The following is a 21,193-nucleotide window of genomic DNA, read 5'->3' on the forward strand; positions in this document are numbered from 1 at the left end:
TGTACTTTCCTTCACAGATGGTATCAAATGATCAAAGATTGTCTTCGTTCAAGTTTTATATAGTAACTTTGGCTAAAATACGCCAAGGAATTGCTGGGAAATTCTAGAGATCTTGTGGAAATATTTATTTTGCTTCAATTTGTTGGCATAGGCAGCCTTAGGGTGGGAGATGGGGAAGGCAGGGGTCACGTGCTTTGTATCACTGTAGAACAAACGGTGTGTCTTACATATTTCCAAGTGACATCACAAAGTAAGAAGGTAGAGCTTGCATTGGGACATCATAAGAAGAGTCTCAGCATTTTGGCATCATTGAGGTTAGAAACAGATGCCTTATTGGGTTTGTTTGGTCCAATGGGAGCATTACCGATTTATGTAACTTTGAGTAGGAAGCCCTAAAACTGGGTAATCTTCACTCTTGCCTGAGACAAGGTGCTGAAATGTCAAAGTTTCAGGAGGCAAAATGCAAAGGACTAATTGCCATATGGAAAACAGTTTAATTAGGTCACTCAAGATCACCATCAAGAGCCATGCAAGCCAAGCAACATTTTTCCATTTCAGATTATTTCATCCGCATTACGTTAGCTTTTCTTTGAAGTCTTTTTCATTTGCACATTGGGGGAAAAAAAAGAAAAGAAAATGCGCCTGCATGTTGACTATTTATGCTTCCCCAGGAAAGGAAGCATAATCTTCCTAACCTGATGGGTATTTTGTAGCCCAGCCCAGATCCCAGAAGGTATATAAAGAATAATTCCTGATGTGAGCAGGAAAAGACTTTGCTTCTCTCTCCAAGCCTCTCTCTTCTTCTTTGGTAGCTCTGTTGGCAGCTCAGCTTTGCTTCAACCGCTTGGGTTCTATCTTTTCCATAGCCATCATGAGCCGGCAATGCTGCACTTCTAAATCCCTTCACGGGAGACGGAATTATATTTCTAGCGGTGGGCTCCATGCAGGCAGCAGTGTGTCCTCCTTCCGCCTCCATGATCATAGCAGGAAATACACCGGAGCAAACCTGAGTAGTGGGCTGGGCTATGGAGCTGCGCCTTTTGGCTACAGCGTTGGGCCGGTGGGCTTTGATGGTGGAATTTCAAAGAACGAGGGATATAGCAGTCAAGGTGCAGGGACCAAAAGCCAAGCCGGAGCAGCTGGCAACCAAAGCAGTGGCCATCACAGGCACGAAGCGTTCAGCAGCCAGAGTCTCGGTGGCGGGAATAGTCATGGCAGACGCTATCGGCTGGAGGGCTACAGCTCTCGGAGTCTGGGTGGCAGTGTCGGCAGAAGTGGTCTTGGTGTGAACTACGAATCCCTTGGCCGCTTTGGGGAAGGGAGGGGCATCCACACAGTCCGAGTCAACCCAAACCTGTTGCAGCCTCTTAGGATCCAGATTGATCCAGAGATTTCTCGAGTGAAGGAGGAGGAGCGGGAGCAGATCAAAACCTTGAACGATAAGTTTGTCTCCTTCATTGATAAGGTGAGAAGAGTGAACGGTAAGGCTGGTCTGTTGTGTTCTGATACAAAGCTGTTTTGGGGCATTCTAATTATAGAATGTTCTTTATACCAGGTGGACTAAGTATAAGCCGTGGTGGCGCAGTGGTTAGAGTGCAGTACTGCAGGCTACTTCTTCTGACTGCCAGGTGCCTCTAATTTGGCAGTTCAAATCTCACCAGGCTCAGGGGTGACTCAGCCTTCCATCCTTCCGAGGTTGGTAAAATGAGGACCCAGATGGTTGGGGGCAATATGCTGACACTGTAAATATCCTTAGAGAGGGCTGTAAAGAACTGTAAAGCGGTATATAAGTCTAAGTGCTATTGCTATTGCTATGTATTGAATACAGATGAGGGTTGCTATGGCCGTGTTTGTATGATTCAATTACACCAAATTCTTTTTCTTTTTGGAACTTGTGTTGTTTTCCTCTGATGGCATCTTCCTTTTCTCCATTTTGCACGCATGAAGTTTAGCACCGTCTAAAATGGCAACTGCGCATGCGCTAGCCTCAATATTAGCCTAAACCATTTACAACTTGCACTAAATCTAGTATCAAATGATTACAACTTGCACAACCCATGACTCACCTGTATATGGAAAACAACAACAATGGACCACTTGTTAGAGATCCTTTTTAAAGCAATGAGCTTTTTCAGGGAGGACATGCATATGGCTTTGGAGTGATGCACAGTCCTACTCACCCATAAATAGGATTTTTGGAGGGTTATTATTATTATTTTGTATGTATGTCTTTGAGTTAGTTTTTTTGATGGTGGCTGCCTTAACCAGTCTCTCCATCCTTTTCTTGTCGAGATTTTTCAGAAATAGATTGCCATTGCCTCTTTCCTAAGGCTGAGAGAGAGTGACTGGCTCAAGGTCACTCGGTTGGTTTCATGTCTAAAGTGGGGCTAGAATTCACCATCTCCTGGTTTCCAGCCTGGTGCCTTAACTGTTACAGGCTCTTATCCAGTGGTGGGATTCAGCCAGTTCGCACCACTTCGGGAGAACCGTTTGTTAACTTTCTGAGCAGTTTGGCAAACTGGTTGCTGGAAGAAATTATTAGGGCAGAGAACCGGTTGTTAAATTACTTGAATCCCACCACTGCTCTTATCCATAGCTCTGGAGAGCTTCAACTTTTAAAATGCATTTACTATTAAATTGATTTGAGACTGTGGCTACACAGGTAGTCCTCGACTTACAACAGTTCATTTAGTGACCGTTCAAAGTTACAGCAGCACTGAAAAAAGTGACTTATGACCATTGCAGCATCTCCATGGTCACGTGATCAAATTCAAATGCTTGGCAACTGACTCCCATTTATGACAGTTGCAATGTCCCCAGGTCATGTGATCCCCTTTTGCGTCTTCTGACAAGCAGAGTCAAACAACCGTGTTATTAATTTAACAACTGCAGTGATTCACTTAACAAATGTGGAAAGAAAAGTTGTAAAAGGGGCCAAATTCACTTAAGAAATATCTTTACTATAACCTAAATTTGGGGCTTAATTGTGGTTGTAAGACAAGGACTGCCTGTATTTCTCCTTATCACGTCAAGATGTATTTCTCAACCGTTTTTTACAGCTTTTTGATGGATTAACCAAATGCTATACTGGAAACGGCTCTACAATATCTTTTGGGGAGTTACCCTACATTGTGCAACATTTGCCTATGTGTGGACTGCAGTGGACCCATTGTCTCCCACACGCACAGTCCAGAGCAGTTCTACCAGTAGAAGGTGTTCAACAGAAAGTCACAGCTAATCCAAGTTTTGTTAGAATCCTGTATGAGTTAGTTAGGGACGAAGGCATTGCAAGCGCTGAGTATTGCAAATTGCCATGTTTTTCCAATGATACATTGGAAATTCTGCCCTTCTCTAATTCATTGCTGCAACTTTTAAGTCAATTATTCTCAAATAACCTGAGAATATTTTTAGGGGTTAACTTTGCATTACTGATGCTCAGAGAAGTGATGTAAACATTTGGATGTGTGCCCTTCCTTCCTTCCTTCCTTCCTTCCTTCCTTCCTTCCTTCCTTCCTTCCTTCCTTCCTTCCTTCCTTCCTTCTTGCTGGACTCGCTTATCAAATTGATTTTATAGATTTTAAATTTTTTGTAAATTTTAGAGGGTAATATTTTATCTATAAGTAGCCATATCAAATAGGTTTTTTAAGGGTTGTTTTTAGTTTTGTATTGTTGTTTTCTTTCTGTATTTTATTCTTGGCTGTACACCGCCCTGAGTCCTTCGGGAGAAGGGCGGTCTATAAATAAAAATATTCTATTCTATTCTATTCTATTCTATTCTATTCTATTCTATTCTATTCTATTCTATTCTATTCTATTCTTCCTTCCTTCCTTCTTCCTTTTTTTCATAGCTGATTTCAATCCTCTAGATCAGGGGTGTCAAACTCGTCTTGTCATGGCGGCGCCACGTGACATATTGCGACTCCCCCCATTTGCTAAACTGAGTGTGGGTATGGCCAGCGTGTGATGCATCTGGTGTGGGAGTTTGATGCCCCTGATCTAGATATTCCAAGACATGAAATGGTGATGCCTAGTTTTTTTCCAAAACAATAGTATCAATAAGAGGAAGAATAATCCTTCTTTCAGTCAAAAAGTGCTCCTTTACCTTCCTCATGTAATATAGATCCTAAGAATCTGTTGATAGTCTGAAACAGTAGAAGAACATCTAGACATTTTCCTCATTGCAGGTCAAGCACTTGGAGCAAGAGAATAAGCTTCTGGAAACCAAATGGAACTGCCTGCAGCAGCAGGAGCCTGTGGAAAAGGCCAACATTCAGCCCCTCTTTGAAAATTACACCACATCCTTGAAGCAGCACCTGCAGCGGCTGCTGCACGAGCGGGAACAGCTGCAACTGGAGCAGTCAAAATTCCAGGATATGGTTGAAGAATTCAAAAGCAGGTAATCAAGTGGGAGGCTGAAGCAGGTGGGAAGAAGGTCAGCTTCCCAAGGCCCACCCATGTCAAAAAGTAGTTGGGGGAATCCTTGGAAAAAATGGAATCGCGTTCTCTCTTCAATATGGATCTGCCTTTTCGTTCTGTAGTAGCAAGCATAGACACGCTACCCATGGTCAGGTGGGCTCTGCCCTTTGTAGATAGCTGTAAGGCAGGGGTCTGCAAAGTTGGCTCTTTTAAGACTTGTGGACTTCAACTCCCAGAGTCCCTCAGCCAGCAAAGCTGGGAGTTGAAGCCCACAAGTCTTAAAAGAGCCAAGTTTGCAGACCCCTGCTGTAGGGCAACAGAGTTCCTGGCTGAATATAGATCTTCTTCTTCCCACCATGGGTGGGTGACAGGGACCTCAATATCCAGTATAGCACAGTGGCTATTATCTCTTGTATTGTTTCTAATCTCTTTAAAGCAGAAGTCCATAACTTGGAGGCCCGAGCGATGTGTACCCTCCAAAAACTTGAGGGTGGTTCTCAGGTTCCCGCCCCAAATTGCCACCTGCTTGTAATTGCTAATGTGACAGAAGAAGTTAATTGCTACCTGCCCTGGGGAAGTGGGAGGGGCAATCATATCCAATGTGCTTAATCGTGTTGATTTAATTCAGTGCTAATTTGAAAGGGGAGGAATGAAAGTTGAGTTTGTGTTGGCTTTATTTATTTATTTAGTTCTAAAATTTATTCTCTTAGTTGTTGTTGTTGTTGTTGTTGTTGTTTTGGTCAAAGTCCCAATGACTTAGGGCAGGGGACTGCAAACTTGGCTCTTTTAAGACTCGTGGACTTCAACTCCCAGAGTTCCTCAGCCAGCAAAGCTTGTTTGCAGACCCCTGACTTATGGCAGTGATGGCTAACCTTTTCCAGACTGAGTGCCCAAAGCATGTGTGTGTGTGTGTGTGTGTGTGTGTGTGTGTGTGTGTGTGTGTGTGAGAATCTGCGCCGTGCACCCGAACCCCCAAAATGCAATGTGCGTGCAGCCCTCATGCACGCACCCCGCCCTGTGCATGTGCACGTGACACCCTGCACATGCCCCCTTGCATGTGTCCCCGTCCCTGTGCATGCGCCTCTTCTGCATAAAAAAAACTCAGAAGCCATTGTTTTCCAGAGTTCTTTACTAGCATGAGGAAACTGGCACACGATGAGTGAAATTCCAAAACTGAATTTCCGGATTCTTTTCCCAGTCATACAAACCCCAAGAGTCCCACCCCCCTAACCCCTTTGCTGGTCACATGGTCCCACGTTCTCCCAGTTCATTCAAATATCTTCTCGCCACTCCTCCTGCAGATGTGAACACCATCTGACCTTGACCGCTTGAAGAATGTTACCATACCCCTCAGCCCCCCTTCCTCCCCTCAGGGGAAAAATGTGGCAGCGTCTGGAACCCTAAAGTCTAATATGGTTTCCAGGCCTGACAGCGCCTTGCCCCCATGCATGGGTGCATGGGTCCTGTGCATGCACCCCTCCCCCCGCACATGCGCCACACCCGCACATGCCCTGCCCTCCACACATGCACCTGTGGCCTCCCCTGCATGCACCCTGCCCCCCCACGCATGCGCAGCAGAGGCCCGAAGACCAGCTGCCTGGCAAGAGGTGCCCGTGCATGCGCAGCAGAGCTGAACTGGGGCAACGGCTCGCGTGCCATCAGAGAGGATGCCGCGTGCCACCTCCGCCACGCAGTGCCATAGGTTCACCATCACGGACTTAGGGTGAAGGGCAGACCTTAGTCTAACCAACCAAAAACGTCTGGCTGTAGAGCAGACTTGGGCAGCATTACAAATTATTGCACATTTTGCACCGCTCTCTTTCATACAGAAAAAGGTTGGGGTGGTGGAGAACTGGCTGAAGGTCGCATCCAGATTCCCAGCTTTTCAGGAACCAAGTTCTACCTTTCAAAGCATGCTGTGTGTGTGTCTTAGTATCTCCTCTTCCTTCTTCAAATCTGGAAAAGTTTGTGGACCTGGTGTTAGATGGACAAGTGCTGGCTGAAGTCTGTCCTTTTAAGATAACAGAGATTCTTTGAGATAATTCATTAGGGCCGTGGTGGCTCAGGCTGTAAGATAGCCTGTTATTAAAACACAGCTGCCTGCAATTACTGCAGGCTCGAGTCCCACCAGGCCCAAGGTTGACTCAGCCTTCCATCCTTTATAAGGTAGGTAAAATGAGGACCCAGATTGTTGGGGGGGGCAATAAGTTGACTTGTAAATATACAAATAGAATGAGACTATTGCCTTACACAATGTAAGCCGCCCTGAGTCTTCGGAGAAGGGCGGGATATAAATGTAAAAAAAAAAAAATCTGTACACTAACCGAGAGGATCCTAATCCAGCCAATGAAACCTCTCCCCTCTCCTCTCATTCTGCTCCAGCAGAGTATCAAAGGTCAGGAGGCAAAAGCTTTGAGCTCACACTCTGCCTGCCCGCCCCCCACAATCCTGACATTCATTCACACAAAATTTTGCAGTTCAACTGATTTGTGTATATCTTGTGTGTATATTTGCTTGTTCAAGCTCTTCGATATCTCCCTTTTTTCCCCTCCCCTCCAACCTCAAGGTATGAAGAAGAAATCAACCACCGTCTGGGTGCAGAAAATAATTTTGTGCTGCTAAAAAAGGTTAGATATTTCTAGTTCTCGGAAAAAGTATAATTAAAACGATTCAGCCCTCACCCAATATGTACACACTTGTGAGCAGTTGTAATGCTGGAACAGATGGAATGTAGCGGTGGTGGGTTTCAATTTTTTTTACTACCGGTTCTGTGGGCGTGGCTTGGTGGCGTGGCATGAGAAGGATACTGCCAAATCTCCATTCCCACCCCACTCCAGGGGAAGGATACTGCAAAATTCCCATTTCCTCCTGATCCGCTGGGACTCGGGAGGCAGAGAATAGATGGCGGCGGGACCAGTCAGAATTTTTACTACCGGTTCTCCAAACTACTTAAAATTTCCGCTACCAGTTCTCCAGAACTGGTCAGAACCTGCTGAAATGCACCTCTGGAATATAGGTTTATTGCAATAAAAATAAAAGTCTGGAATTTACTTGAGGTCAATATGAGCCCCTTTGCAACATTTTTAGAGAGGGTGCAAATTGACTTCATTCATTCATTCATAACATACATACATATATTTCAGTGCTCTTCTGTCATTAATCCCTGTAGCATATAGAGTGGAGATCAGGAGACATGCTCCTTTCCTATCCGTTCTAGCTTAACGTTCCTTGTTGATGGTGACATGCTCTGTCTATTTTGAGAGATCACTATAGGAAGAAATATAAGACAAACAGCCCAATCCTCTTTGCTGGTGTTCAAATTTTCAGTGCTTGGAAATCATGCTTGTTTTTCTCAAGATAGGTCCCAGAAGCATTTCCAATAAAGCAGTTGACCGGCGAGATGCCAGTGTACTGCAAGAGAAAACCATCTAGCCAATGCTGATTAAGAGGCTTAATGGGACTAATTGTCCAATATATTGAGGGGGGGGAACCAGACTAGGAAAAATCCTCTATTGGATAATAATAATGAGAAAGTGAAGGTTGATTTGATCACCAACCACATCAATGTCATGAGTGAAGAATGTGGAAAAGATCTTTAGGGGACACGTAACGAAATATTTTGAAAAATGAGTTTCGTTCTATTAAGCTAAATGGTACTTTCCCGTCATGCTTTGCAGGATGTTGATACTGGGTATAGCAGCAAAGTTGATCTAGAAGTGAAAGTGGAATCCCTGAGACAGGAGATCAACTTCATCCGATGTGTCTTCCAGGCTGTAAGGATCCCCCACATACGTGGTTTATTCCTCTTGCAATGAAAAGATTCATGATCTCTGCTTCCCTTGGGTTGCTTTCTTTCATTTTACTTCGTACCAGGAATTGGCCAAAAGAAAGAGGAGAATCTGATTTGTTTTAACTCTCTCCCAAGTAGTTAGTATTAGAAAAATCCAAGGAAGAGAAAGGACTTAGTTTTGTCCATTGCACACACTGTAGGAAATCCTCTTGAAGAGTTTCCCTGAATACTTAAAGTTGGGGTATCATTACTGACTACTAAAAATAATGGAAGGTTTTAATTATAAACCAAGTTCGTATCTACAGTTCAAGAATTTACAAGGACAGGTAAAGCAGAATCGGATCCTATTTTGCTGGAATCTTTCCAGGCTCATCAGCCCCTATAATTATGAGGGTGATGTGACCACCTCAGGTGATATTTTATAAAAGGACCAGGGAGGCTCCTGGATATTCTTTCTGAGCATCATGACTGCTCTTTCAACTTAAACAATACAGTTATGGAAGTCTTACAGCTTGGTGTGGCCTCTGAAACTTTTCTGCCACTGTTGCTGAAATAGGTTGCATGTCTTGCAAATCAAGCCAGCTCCTCCTAGGGGTAATGAATGGTACTACAGGCTTCTCTAGAGTCTCAAGGGGAGGGGCTAAAATGATGAGGGAAATGTTATTTATTTTTATTTATTTTTTTATTTTGTCACAACATCATATAAAAAGGATTATATAGTATATAAACATATATATGAGTAAATATTAGGAGGTATAAGCATCAATATATATATAGGAAGAAGAAAAGAAAAGAAAAACAAAACAAAACAATAGGACAGGAACGGTAGGCACGTTTGTGCGCTTATGCACGCCCCTTATGGTCCTCTTAGGAATGGGGTGAGGTCAATATTTGATAAATGGATCATTTGCTCCAAGGAGAAGATGCTAACCTTTCTAACATGCCTTCTTCCTTTGGGATAGGAGTTTCCTGCATTATTCAGAATTACTTTCAATATCCCTTGCAACTTCTTCTTTTTTTTTTTATTGAAAAAGTTTTAAAAAAACAAAAACATTTTCCCCCCTTCCTCCCAGAAAACTCCCTTCCCCCCTCCCTTCCCCCCCCCCCCCGGCTTCCCCGGTCAATCACAAGGTATTATTATACATAAACCAAACATAGAATAAAATTTTCCCTTCCAATCCAATTAACCTCATCCAAAGCTTTCCATCTCCCAACCCCCTCCCCATTACATAAAATAACTTCCTAATTATTCAAAGGCAATCTGATATTTCTTAATCTGATATCTGTTTTGTAGATAATCAATCCATTCCCTTGCAACTTCTTCTTGACAGGAAATAGAAAGCTTACAGGCAGCAAATGAAGAAACCAATGTCATTGTGTCAATGGACAACAGTCGAGTCCTTGACATGGAGGGAATAATTCACTCAGTGAGATCTCAGTATGAAGAAATTGCCCAGAAGAGCAAGGATGAGGTCAATGCTCTGTATGAAAACAAGGTAGGCTTGGCTTAACTTACTTTCCCTAGAGGGAAATGAGTGTTTTTTAATTGACCTTAGTACAAACTAAAGTTACAAAGCCACAACAAACAAAAAAACATAGGCCTTCTCCTGTATTTCAGTATAAAGAGCTACAGAACACATGGGGACATTATTGCAACAATCTCAGCAATGGCCGTCACGAAATCCAAGACCTCACCCGTATGGTCCAGAGATGCAAAAATGAAGTGGAAAGTACCAAAAAACAGGTAAAAGAAGCTGATCTAAGTCTGGAGTAGACAAAAATGTGCTCTGCCAGATGCTATTGAACAACTCCCACCTGTCTTCCGTCAGTAGGGTTGATGTCACACTGATGTGAAGGCAGAAAAAGTCCAACATCTGAAGGATCATCCATTACCCACCTCTGCACTAAATGCACAGGGAACAAAGAACACTTTACAAAGATGTCTCATATCTATATCTATATCTTTATCTGTAACTGTATCTATATCCGGTGGTGGGATTCAGCCAGTTCACACCATTTCGGGAGAACCAGTTGTTAACTTTCTGAGCAGTTTGGCAAACTGGTTGTTGGAAGAAATCATTAGGGCAGAGAACCGGTTGTTAAATTACTTGAATCCCACCATCTATATCTATATCTATATCTATATCTATATCTATATCTATATCCAGTGGTGGGATTCAAATAATATAACAACCGGTTCTCTGCCCTAATGACCAGCTGGGTAGGTGTGGCTCGGTGGTCATGTGACCATGTGGGCGTGGCCAACTCAGTGTCAATCACTGTTACAATGTAATAACGGTTAACCAGAGAGGCTGTTTCTGTAAGCAGGGCAATAAAGATGAGGCTAGAAACAACTCCAGAATGTTTCCTTCCTGCCTTCCTTACAGGATTAGCCCCGTAAAGTGGAAAAAAACAAAAGGAGATTTCTTCCAACAACCGGTTCTCCGAACTGCTTAGAAAATTAACAACCGGTTCTCCCGAATAGGTGCGAACTGGCTGAATCCCACCACTGTCTATGTCTATATCTATATCTATATCTATATCTATATCTACATATCTCTATCTCTATCTCTGTCTCTCTATATCTATATCTATCTATCTATCTATCTATCTATCTATCTATCTATCTATCTATCTATCTATCTATCTATCCATCCATCCATCCATCCATCCATCCATCTATAACATTTGACAGTTTTGATTTTAAAATCTGGAATTGGGCATGTATATAAGAACTAAGGACATAATCAAATCCTGATCCTGGGAAAGGAAGGAAGCAGGATGAGCAGCACAGGTAGTTATGGGTGCCCATAGAAAGGTATATGTCACTGCTCCATGAGCTGCATTGGTTGCCAGTTTCTTTCCAGCTCCAATTGAAGGTGCTGGTTTTGACCTTTAAAGCATTACATGGCAGGAAGACAAGTTGTTTGAAGGACTCCCCAGTTACATCTACTCTTCCCATCGAGTCCAGCAGGAGGGGCATGTTATAGGTTCCCTATGCTAAGGAGCTGCATCCGATGGGACCTCGGGAGATGAACCTTTTTTGTCCTGGCACCTGCCCTCTGGAACATCCTCCCCCCACACCAGTTGAGATTATTTATTTATTTATGCATTTATTTATTTACATTTCATTTCATATTTTTAAACTGCCCATCCTCCCTCAAATATTAAGTCCAATCCTATTGACCTTTTGGAAATCTCTTTTTAGCAGGCCTTGGGATCTGTTGGTAACAGGGAGGTCACAAGTGTGGTTGCATTATATATCCTCCTGTTATGATCTTGTTTATATGATTGTTTTAATTAGTTCATTTTATTGAATGCCATCCAGAGACGCACTTGTGGACGGGCAGCTATAGTCATTTAAATCTTATGAACAAGTAAATGTGAATTTAATGGGAAGTTTTGCAGTGTTAATTTTATAGATTAAGCATGCAGTACTGGTTATGACATTAGATCTCCCATCAAGTTCTTACTTACACTTGTTCCTGCTTGGCTTCCAAATTTAGACAATATTGGATTTGGCTATATATAGTATTAAGAATTTAGCAGACATCTTGATCATTCTGAAATGGGATGCAAAACCTAGGGGCTATCATCGCTAAATGTGATCCCCAGAGCCCCTCCAAAATATACTACCAAATGATCATTTTTAATCTGCAGGCAGGGCAAATGACGAATGACACTGGGACTCAGCAGATTAAATGTATGATTAAATTTCACTTCAAATACATTTAACTTACCATCCTGTTCTTTTTCTTCTTGGGGTGCCACCTAAAGGCCAATTTTGTCCTCATCCCTGGAAGAATTGATAGCACATTAAGGATAATTGAAACTCAGACATCTGATTGATTGATTTAGAAAAAAAACATGCTTTTTTATTCCCACCCCCCAGTCATTTTAACTCCCCCTTTCTCTCCTCCACCACATCCTGCTGAGGAAGCTCAAGTTGTCCCAAGTTCATTCTTTTTTTTGGGGGGGGTGGGGTCTTTTCAAGATCGAGGCCTTGCAGACATCTATTGCTGATGACGAGCAGCGGGGAGAGAATGCTTTGAAAGATGCCAAATTAAAGCTCACTGAGGTGGAGAACAACCTGCAGAGTTCAAAAGATGAACTAGCTCGCCTGCTGAGAGATTACCAGAACTTGCTGAATCTCAAGCTTCCCTTGGATATCGAGATTGCGATGTATAAGTCACTTCTGGAGGGAGAAGAGAACAGGTAAGTGGGTTAAAAAAAATCAAATGGCAAAAAAAAAAAAAAGACACCTACAAACCACACAGCTACAGATTGTTAATGTTCTTTTGGGAAGGTCACCTGGTCATATTTCAGGACTGCAATATGCTGTGATAAAAAAAAATACTGAATGAATCAGCTGATACTTCCAGGATAGAGAGAGCTGCTATTTAAATGGCTTTTCACAGTTTATGACCATTTCTTCACTTTTAATAAGTTCTAGATTGTGGTCAGAGGGGATAAAAAAAAACACACACAGGGCAAATATACTAATATACAGCATTCGAACCTACCAGCTGTCCTAAAAGATCAAAAATGAGCTGGGAAAATATTAAAACATTTGAAACTCCATCAGCCATCTCCTTTGTGGGTATTGATATCTGGGATACAGAACTAGCTTCTTGGGACATTAATAATTGTTCATTCTCTTTTCTCCACAGGATATCTAATGCTCCTCCTGTTAACATATGTAAGTAACTTTGAAAAGCACATGTATATTGTCATGAACATTGCCTGATGTCCTAGATAGATAGATAAATGGATGGATGGATGGATGGATGGATGGATGGATGGATGGATGGAGAGCGAGAGCGAGAGCAAGCGCGAGCGAGATAGATAGATAGATAGAATTCTTTATTGGCGAAGTGTGTTTGGACACACAAGAAATTTGTCTTTAGTGCATATGGTCTCAGTGTACATAAAAAGAAAAGATACATTAGTCAATAATCATAAAGTACAACACTTAATGATAATCATAGGGTACAAATAAGCAATCATACCAGGAAACAATCAATATAAATCATAAGGATACAAGCAACAAAATTGCAGTCATGCAGTCATAAGTGGGAGGAGATGGGTGATCGAAATGATGAGAAGATTAATAGTAATGCAGACTTAGTGAATAGTTCAACAGTGTTGAGGAAATTATTTGTTTAGCAGAGTGATGGCATTTGGGGGAAAACTGTTCTTGTGTCTAGTTGTTCTATAGTGTCGTTTTGAGGGTAGGAGTATCCTTGGATTACAAAAAAAAATGTTATTCAACATTGTTTCCCCCCCCCCATTCTTATAGCTGTTGTAGGTTCTTCCAACCTCTCTGTAGCTGGTGGACGTTCTTATGGTGGGACAATTGGAAGGAGACAAAGAAACCTCAACAGCAGTGGAAGATCCAGCCCTAGAAGTGGAGATCATGGCAGCAAACCTGCACTTACCCCTAGGAGCGGAGACAGCCTTTCTAAATCCCCCATAAGCTCTGGGTTTGGACAAAGTGGTAGCCCTACCGTGGTCCCGTCTACTTCTAAGAATTCTGATCTGGCAAATGTGGGAAGTTCTGGAAGTGGATTGTATGGTTCTAAGAGTAGAGGATACAGCAGCACAAACACAACACATATATCTGCAACTACCGGGATTTCTAGCAAAGGTGGCTCCGGAGGGATTTCTGTGAGTGGTAGCTATAACATCCAGAGCAGTGGAGGATACTCAGGGGATGATTACAGCAGTCATTTTTAGAACATGGCACAAACAACATCTCAACATTTTCCACCTCATTGCGAGCAAAACCCGTATAACAAATTCTAAAAATTAAAGCAAGAAAGGGAAAATTTCACCAAACTTCTGCAGGGGGGGAAGTTTTCCAGTAAGTTCCCTGTGTAAGAATAATGGCACAGTGGCACAGCTTTTCCAGTTTGCTTCTGAAACTCCTTGTTCCTGTCACTGCAGGGGATGAGATTAGCAATGGCATTGGTAAGCACTTTTTTTTGGGGGGGGGACTCCACAAAACCCTAAATATCGAGTGTGTTTATGTGTGTGTGAAGGATATCTAGAATGATAAGAAGTCAGTTGGCCCTGTTAGGAAAAACATGGATAGGAACAGAGGTGGGGAAGGAAAGGGAAGACTTTCCAAACCAGTAGAGTTCTTCAGAAGATATTTTAAAAGGATTAATCCAACAGCAGCAGGTGTATTCCCGCTAATATTCCCTATTTATATAAAGAAGCCTCATTTAATTACTCCCCTGCCCCCCTCCAAAATCAAAACCAGTAGCTTAGCACTTAGCAGAAATCCAATATTCCTTTGATAGTATATTCCCACAATTCCTAAGACAGCAGTTGATGTCTTTCAAATATATGTCCTTTTAACAGAGCTATGCATTACATCTCTCTCTGCGGTAACCCAATCGGTCCTTTCCTAGGAGTTCCAGGTATTGAGAATGTAAAGTAAAGTATAAGAATAACATCTGAATTACACTTCAAATTTCTGATCCCATGCTTGTGGGTGAACACACGGCTATTGTCCAACTGTCTGCCATTACTACTGGGGATTTTTTTTTTTGTCTTGCATGTTTCGTGCTGTTGTTTCCAAACAAAATAGCATTTCCTTCTTTAGCTGTAAAAAAATCTGAGGTGTCCAAGAATGTTTAAAATGTACCACCTCTGATGGCGTCTTTGAACCATGAGAAGAAAAGAAAATGGCTTCCTATGTTTGAAATGAATGTGTGTGATGCTTCTCAAATTTGATTATACATTTAAATGCTACATACCTGACCAATTAACTAAATCCGAATAAATTACAGCTTTCCATACAAAAAGCAATACTTGGAGGTGACAGTAACACCTGAGGTTTTGGGGCCACATAATTCAAGATTCTTTTTTTTTTTTTTTTTTGGAAAGCAGAAACCAAACAGTGGAAATAGTTATTTGAATATGTATTCTACGAGCAGCTTTGCTGAATTTCTTGGCATGAAAAATCCTTTGTTCTTAGGTGTTAAACCTAGCAGAGGCTTAGCCCATATTTATTTAACTTTCTTATGCTTAAAAAAAGTTTATGAAAAAAAATCATTTCTGGGACATTTTGCAAGGTTTCCCTGCAGGAATCCTAGGGAGTTAAAGTGGCTGCAGCAATGCGCCTGGATACTACGCTAAAATCAGAGCCAGAATTCTATTAAGAACTCAAGGAAAAGCAAACAGAATGTGGGGAGGTTGTGAACATGAACGGTGCAAAGATCAATTGTGTGTAGCCTTTTGGAGCAACCGTTCATCTTTTTAGGTTTAGGTGACAATGTTGGTTTTAAGGATGTAGACTGGGTTCTACGAATAGCTACTCTGGTCGAACAATATCTTTTAAAAGTATTTTTACTCTGCGGAAAGAATGAACTGTTCTTGTTTCTAAGAGATACAGGTGTGAATTGCATTAGCACTCTTTCCTTATGTTGTTATTGTCCATTTACAAACTGCCATTATAGCCACTGCACAGGTCACTTCCTGTCCTTTCCCATATTAGTTAGTAATATGCATTAACACATAGATGCATTGATTAAATCACAGTGCAGGAAAAAAATTTTTTGGAGATGGGTTTATGTGTATTCTGCTCATAAAATTGTGTCCCCTCCCCCTTTTTCTGCTGCATGCAAGTTAGAGCTGGCCTGCATTTTAAAGAAAACGTTCTTCCACAGTCTGAACCAACCAAAATTGTCATGCTCTTGTGTTACATGTTGAGATGAGGAAGGCAAGTGCTACTCTTTGCTTGAGAATGTGCCTTAATTCATTCAATAATTAATTCTATGCTCTATTTATCTAAAGAAATAAATTCTTCTTGCTTTTCTGAATAAAATACTCTTTCTGGCTTCAAGATTTTCTTATCAGCATTTATAATTGGCAGTGGATATTGGACCAAGGTCAAAACAGAGTAAATAACAGAAGAATTCAAGACTTTCCTGTCAGAAGCCCCATTTGTTTCCCATATGCATCACCGAAAGTTTTTGTACAACTATGCTTGTATTGCATTTGTGAATAAAGCTGAGCCTTTTTTTTTTTTTTTAAGAAATGGGAAATGGCACCGAGATCATTCACATCAATCAATCAATGCTTGGTGTGCATGTCAAAATACATGCTCTGGAAAATGCTATGAAGCAACTTGTATCTCACAAAATGGTGCATGATACTATATATATATATATTGATAGGAAAAAGCCTACTTAATCTCTCCCCGGTACAGCTGACAAAGCGAGGAGAACCTGTGGCTTAGAGGTTAATACATCTGCCTAATATGCAAGCAAGCCCAGGTTTGAATCCCAGAAGGGTATGGCTAGCAGATGAGAACTAAATAGATCTATACTAGTCTCTCTTGTCAGTAAATATAAATTTAACACTATATACATACATACACAGACACATATGCACACACCATACTGCATTTTCCCGTGTGAAACATTGTGGGAAGGACACATAAACAAAATTCATACTAATGAAAAATGAATCATAGAATAATAGGGCTGGAAGGGACTTAGAGGTAGTCCAATTATCTGCCCAAGGCAGAAGACTTTATTCCATCTGGGACAAATGGCTGTCCAATCTTTTCTTGACAACCTCCAGCGATGGAGCACCCACAACTCCAGAAAACAGGCTATTCCACTGATTAATTATACTCACTGTCAGGGACTTTCTCTTTAGTTCCAGATTGGACTTCTCTTTAACCAGCTTCCACCCATTGCTCCTTGTCCTGCCTTTAGGTTCTGTGGAAAATAAATTGACCCCCCCCCTCATCTCTGTGACAGCCCCTCAAATACTGGAAGACAGCTATCATGTCACCTCTAATCCTTCTCTTTGTTAAGCTAAACCTACCCAGCTCCCTTCATCTTATGACTTATCCTGAAGACCCCTTGTTATCTTTGTTGCTGTTCTCTGCACTCTTCCTAGGATCTCTGCCTCTTTATTTTATCATGGAGACCAAAAGTGGATGGATCAGCTTTGAAGCATGCTGGTTCAAGATTCCCTGCATCAAACACAAGCTTGGTGAGATAATTAGAACCCCATTCACGACTTCATGATTCGGATGTGCTTACCAGCAGACCAATGAAACTGGACTGTGTCCTGGAAATCGTGACTTAAAACGCCAGCAAACAAGTCAAAGAACATTTTGAACAACTTTGCAACAACTAGCAATACTTAGCACCATCTAGTGGGAGACAGAGGACTCACATAGACAACTTACAGAAAAAATGATTTAAATTAAATCTCATATATAGTCCTCCCTTGATTTAAAAAATCTGCCATTTATCTTTTTAATCTTACCCCTTACATTTTTCTGTTCCTCTGAATTTTTTAAATTCAGTTTTATTCATGATATCTATAGGTCTCTTCTCTATTTCCTTTTTTTTTCTTTTCCTACTTTTCTTTCCGTTTTTTTCCTCTTGATTACGTTTGTAAATATTTAGTAAAGTAAAAAAAGAAAAAAGAATTGTAATGAATTGTCGCTAAAATGTGAACATCTCTAAGCCTAGGAATAGCTGCCATTAACCATACGGAAAATGTTTCTGGATGGTGCTTGTAAGGTTGGGTGTTCTGATTTCTAAAGCTGTCACTTTATGGACCTAATGACCTCTAGATCAGCGGTCACCAACTGGTGGTCCATGGACCACTGGTGGTCCGTGAGAAAAATTTGGTGGTCCCCAGAAAAAATATTTGCATTTTATATATTGCACTAAATCGGGGGTCCTCAAATTATGGCCTCTGGGCCGGATACGTGCAATGAATGTTTGTGTTGCTGCAGAGAGTTTCCCCTTTGTGGTCTTTTTGTGCGGGTCGGAGAGGGGCAGAAATTCTGACTTGGGGTCTGTTTCAGCCTCCTAGTGTGGGGCTTTGGGTGAAAGCTTGAGGGAAATGCCACTGGTGGCGAAGAGCCGGAAGGCCTTGTTCTAGTGGGACTGCATCATGGCCTGGAACTGGCTGACCATCTCAGCCCGCTGAGCCTCCAGGGGCCAGTACCTGGCCTTGCACTCCCGCAGGTCATCCCTCTGCTTGGAAAGCCTATGCTTCTAGTCCTCAGTGAGGTGCTTCTGCTGAGCCACCTTCTTGGTCAGATCCAATTTGAACTGAGCCAGCTGTTTTGCCAACTCTTTCTCATGGTGGCTGCTGAGCTCCAGCGACTGCTTCCTGTTGGGGCCCTAAGAAGCCCGGATGGGCAGGCAAGGAGTGGCTGGCAGGGGAGGGGTGAGTAGATGCCAGTGAGATGCCCCTCGATGTGAGTGACATCAATTTGGCCATACCTACCCAGCCACATGACCATCTTGCCACGCTCACCCAGCTGGTCATTAGGCAGATCATATTAGTGATCCATGGGATTTAAAATTATGATTTTAGTGGTCCCTGAGGTCCGAAAGGTTGGGGACCCCTGCTCTAGATGGCAGCTAAACTTAGCTGCAAGGTAAAAATGGAATCTGGACATGTGAAAGGGGTTTTCAGGTGTGGAGTGCTCTAAGTCTACAAAGTTCTGGACCTAGTGAATAATGGAGCTGTCAGTCAATTGACCACTAGATGGCACCAAAGAGACAGAATGTTTGTATCTCTTGACTTCCTCCAGATTTCTGAATAGTTGTTTTTTTTAATTTGCATTTATATCCCGCCCTTCTCCGAAGACTCAGGGCGGCTTACACTATGTTAGCAATAGTCTTTATCCATTTGTATATTATATACAAAGTCAACTTATTGCCCCCAACAATCTGGGTCCTCATTTTACCTACCTTATAAAGGATGGAAGGCTGAGTCAACCTTGGGCTGGTGGGACTTGAACCTGCAAGTAATTGCAAGCAGCTGTGTTTATAACAGACTGTCTTACCAGCCTGAGCCACCAGAGGTCCTTAGTGATGCAGTGGCTGGATCAAATGGTTTATATTTTAATATGCTGCTATACTACTCCAGCTTTGTCTCACTCTGAACAGCAGTAGTAGTTTGCAAGCCTCAATGGCTGGATTGACACATCATATAAGTTCTCATCCATATGGCCTGCTTACCATTACCTGAAGTTGTCCCACTTACACCAATTTCAGAGGTTGCGGACTTCACAATGGAGCATCCCTCTTGTAGACAGCCCACAGCCAAGACAGGATGAAGCCAATCCAAAGCATCCAAGGTTAAAGTCAGAGGCGGTATTCAGTAGGTTCTGACCGGTTCTGGAGAACTGGTAGCAAAAACTTTGAGTAGTTCAGAGAACCAGTAAATACCACCTCTGACTGGCCCCATCCTCATCTATTGTCTGCCCCCTGAGTCCCAGCTGATTGGGAGGAAATGGGGATTTTGTAGTAACCTTCCCCTAGAGTGGGGAGAGAATGGAGATTTTACAGTATCCTTCCCTGCCATGCCCACCAAGCCACATCTACCAAGCCATGCCACGACTACTAAGCCATGCCACAACCATCAAGCCACACCTGCAGAACCGGTAGTAAAAAAATTTGAATCTCACCAATGGTTAAAGTGTTTATTTACTGACAATAGCTGAAACTTCTATAGGGATATTCTTAACTGATTCTTGTGTCAATCTAGGATGCCCAAACCACCGCTGATCATTTAGAAAAGCAGGAGAAAGAAAACAAAACAAAGACAGCTCTGTGTTGAAGCCATATTGATATCTGGTTATGCTGAACGCTGGAATTATTATTATTTTTTTTTAAAAAATCTGTTAAAAGAACTGACGGTGTATTGAGAAAGGAAATCCCCACCACGCACTTATAGAAGTGCAAGACTAATGTCTTTTGAATTACACTTTCAATTTTGTGCATTAATCCAGGAATGTGCTAGTCAATTTAGGGGTTACTGAATGTTTTTTAATTAGGTGGTAAAATGCAAAAAAAAAGAGAAAAAAAATAAACAAAGGGCACCTACAGAGGAGAAGGATACTACACTTGATCTTAGCCAAAAGGCCGAGAAGGAAAAAGGAAGACAAGAGGGTGATTATTCACTCAAGAAAGGAAATCTAATTGGAATATAGAAGCTAAAATAAAATAAATATGATCTCCCCAATTAACAGAAAAGAGCCACGGTGGTGCAGTGGTTAGAGTGCAGTACTGCAGGCTACTTCTGCTGCCTGCCAGCTGCCTATAATTTGGCAGTTCAAATCTTACCAGGCTCAAGGTTGACTCAGCCTTCCATCCTTCTGAGGCGGGTAAAATGAGGACCCAGATTGTTGGGGGCAATAGGCTGGCTCTGTAAACCATTTAGAAAGAGCTGTAAAGGGGAGTCATCTATTTTTCTAGGGAAAGCCCACTTTGCTGAATAGAGGTTGACAAATATATTTGATATAGGTAGTCCTCCACTTACAACAGTTCACTTAGTGACCATTCAAAGTTACAATGGCATTGAAAAAAATGACTTATGACTATTTTTCACACTTATGACCTTTGTAGCATCCCCATGATCACGTGATCAAAATTCAGACGCTTAGCAACTGGTTCATACTTATGACCATTGCTATGTCCCAAGGTCATGTGATCCCTTTTCGCGAACCTAACAATTCTGTTATTAACTTATCAACTGATGCGATTCACTTTACAACTATTGGTAAGAAAGGTTGTAAAATGGGGGCAGAATTCACTGAACAAATGTCTCACTTAACCACAGAAATTTTGGGCTCAATTGTGGTTGTATGTTGAGGACTGTCTGTACTTCGATGTGAGCGCTGCTAATCGAAGTAGGTGCTGAACTCAACACCAAATATGGTCTCAAGGGAATCGGGTTCGGAAATAAACCCTGTCAAGTTAAGCCTTACTTTTATATTCGGTGGCTGGTTCAAGTTTCCCCACAGTAAAATGAATGAATGTGTGCCAAGCTTCTTTTGATAGGCTCATCCAAATATTTACTAAGGAGGCAGGGCTCAAAATGCAATTTTTTCTCTCTCTGCTTGCCTCATTCTACCTCCCTTAGCCAATTTGCTTCTGCTAATTCCTGGTGGCATGGAGTTCAATATTCAAGCTTAGAAGGCTCCAACCCGAG

At 42.0% G+C, this 21,193-nt stretch overlaps 1 protein-coding gene and 1 pseudogene across 1 annotated transcript; one reads left to right on the top strand and one right to left on the bottom strand.

Moving 5' to 3' along the window:
* The first annotated feature begins 663 nt into the window (after positions 1–663).
* Positions 664–13,942, top strand: LOC131190593 (keratin, type II cytoskeletal 7-like). Its single transcript, XM_058167932.1, has 9 exons — positions 664–1,465; positions 4,185–4,396; positions 6,983–7,043; positions 8,094–8,189; positions 9,538–9,702; positions 9,825–9,950; positions 12,201–12,421; positions 12,877–12,905; positions 13,506–13,942. Exons 1-9 carry the CDS (start codon positions 872–874, stop codon positions 13,940–13,942), a joined length of 1,941 nt encoding a protein of 646 aa, XP_058023915.1. The 5' UTR covers positions 664–871.
* A 5,970-nt stretch (positions 13,943–19,912) lies between these two features.
* LOC131193788 (U2 spliceosomal RNA) lies at positions 19,913–20,136 on the bottom strand (annotated as a pseudogene).
* Between the last annotated feature and the right edge of the window lie 1,057 nt (positions 20,137–21,193).

This window comes from Ahaetulla prasina, chromosome 2 (assembly GCF_028640845.1).
Source record: "Ahaetulla prasina isolate Xishuangbanna chromosome 2, ASM2864084v1, whole genome shotgun sequence".
Lineage (NCBI taxonomy): Eukaryota > Metazoa > Chordata > Lepidosauria > Squamata > Colubridae > Ahaetulla > Ahaetulla prasina.

Coding starts and splice junctions, on each gene's coding strand:
- LOC131190593 (XM_058167932.1), top strand. CDS start 872: ATGAGCCGGCAATGCTGCACTTCTAAATCCCTTCACGGGAGACGGAAT. Junction 4,397..6,982: donor GTTGAAGAATTCAAAAGCAG/GTAATCAAGTGG, acceptor TCCAACCTCAAG/GTATGAAGAAGAAATCAACC. Junction 8,190..9,537: donor TCCGATGTGTCTTCCAGGCT/GTAAGGATCCCC, acceptor TCTTCTTGACAG/GAAATAGAAAGCTTACAGGC.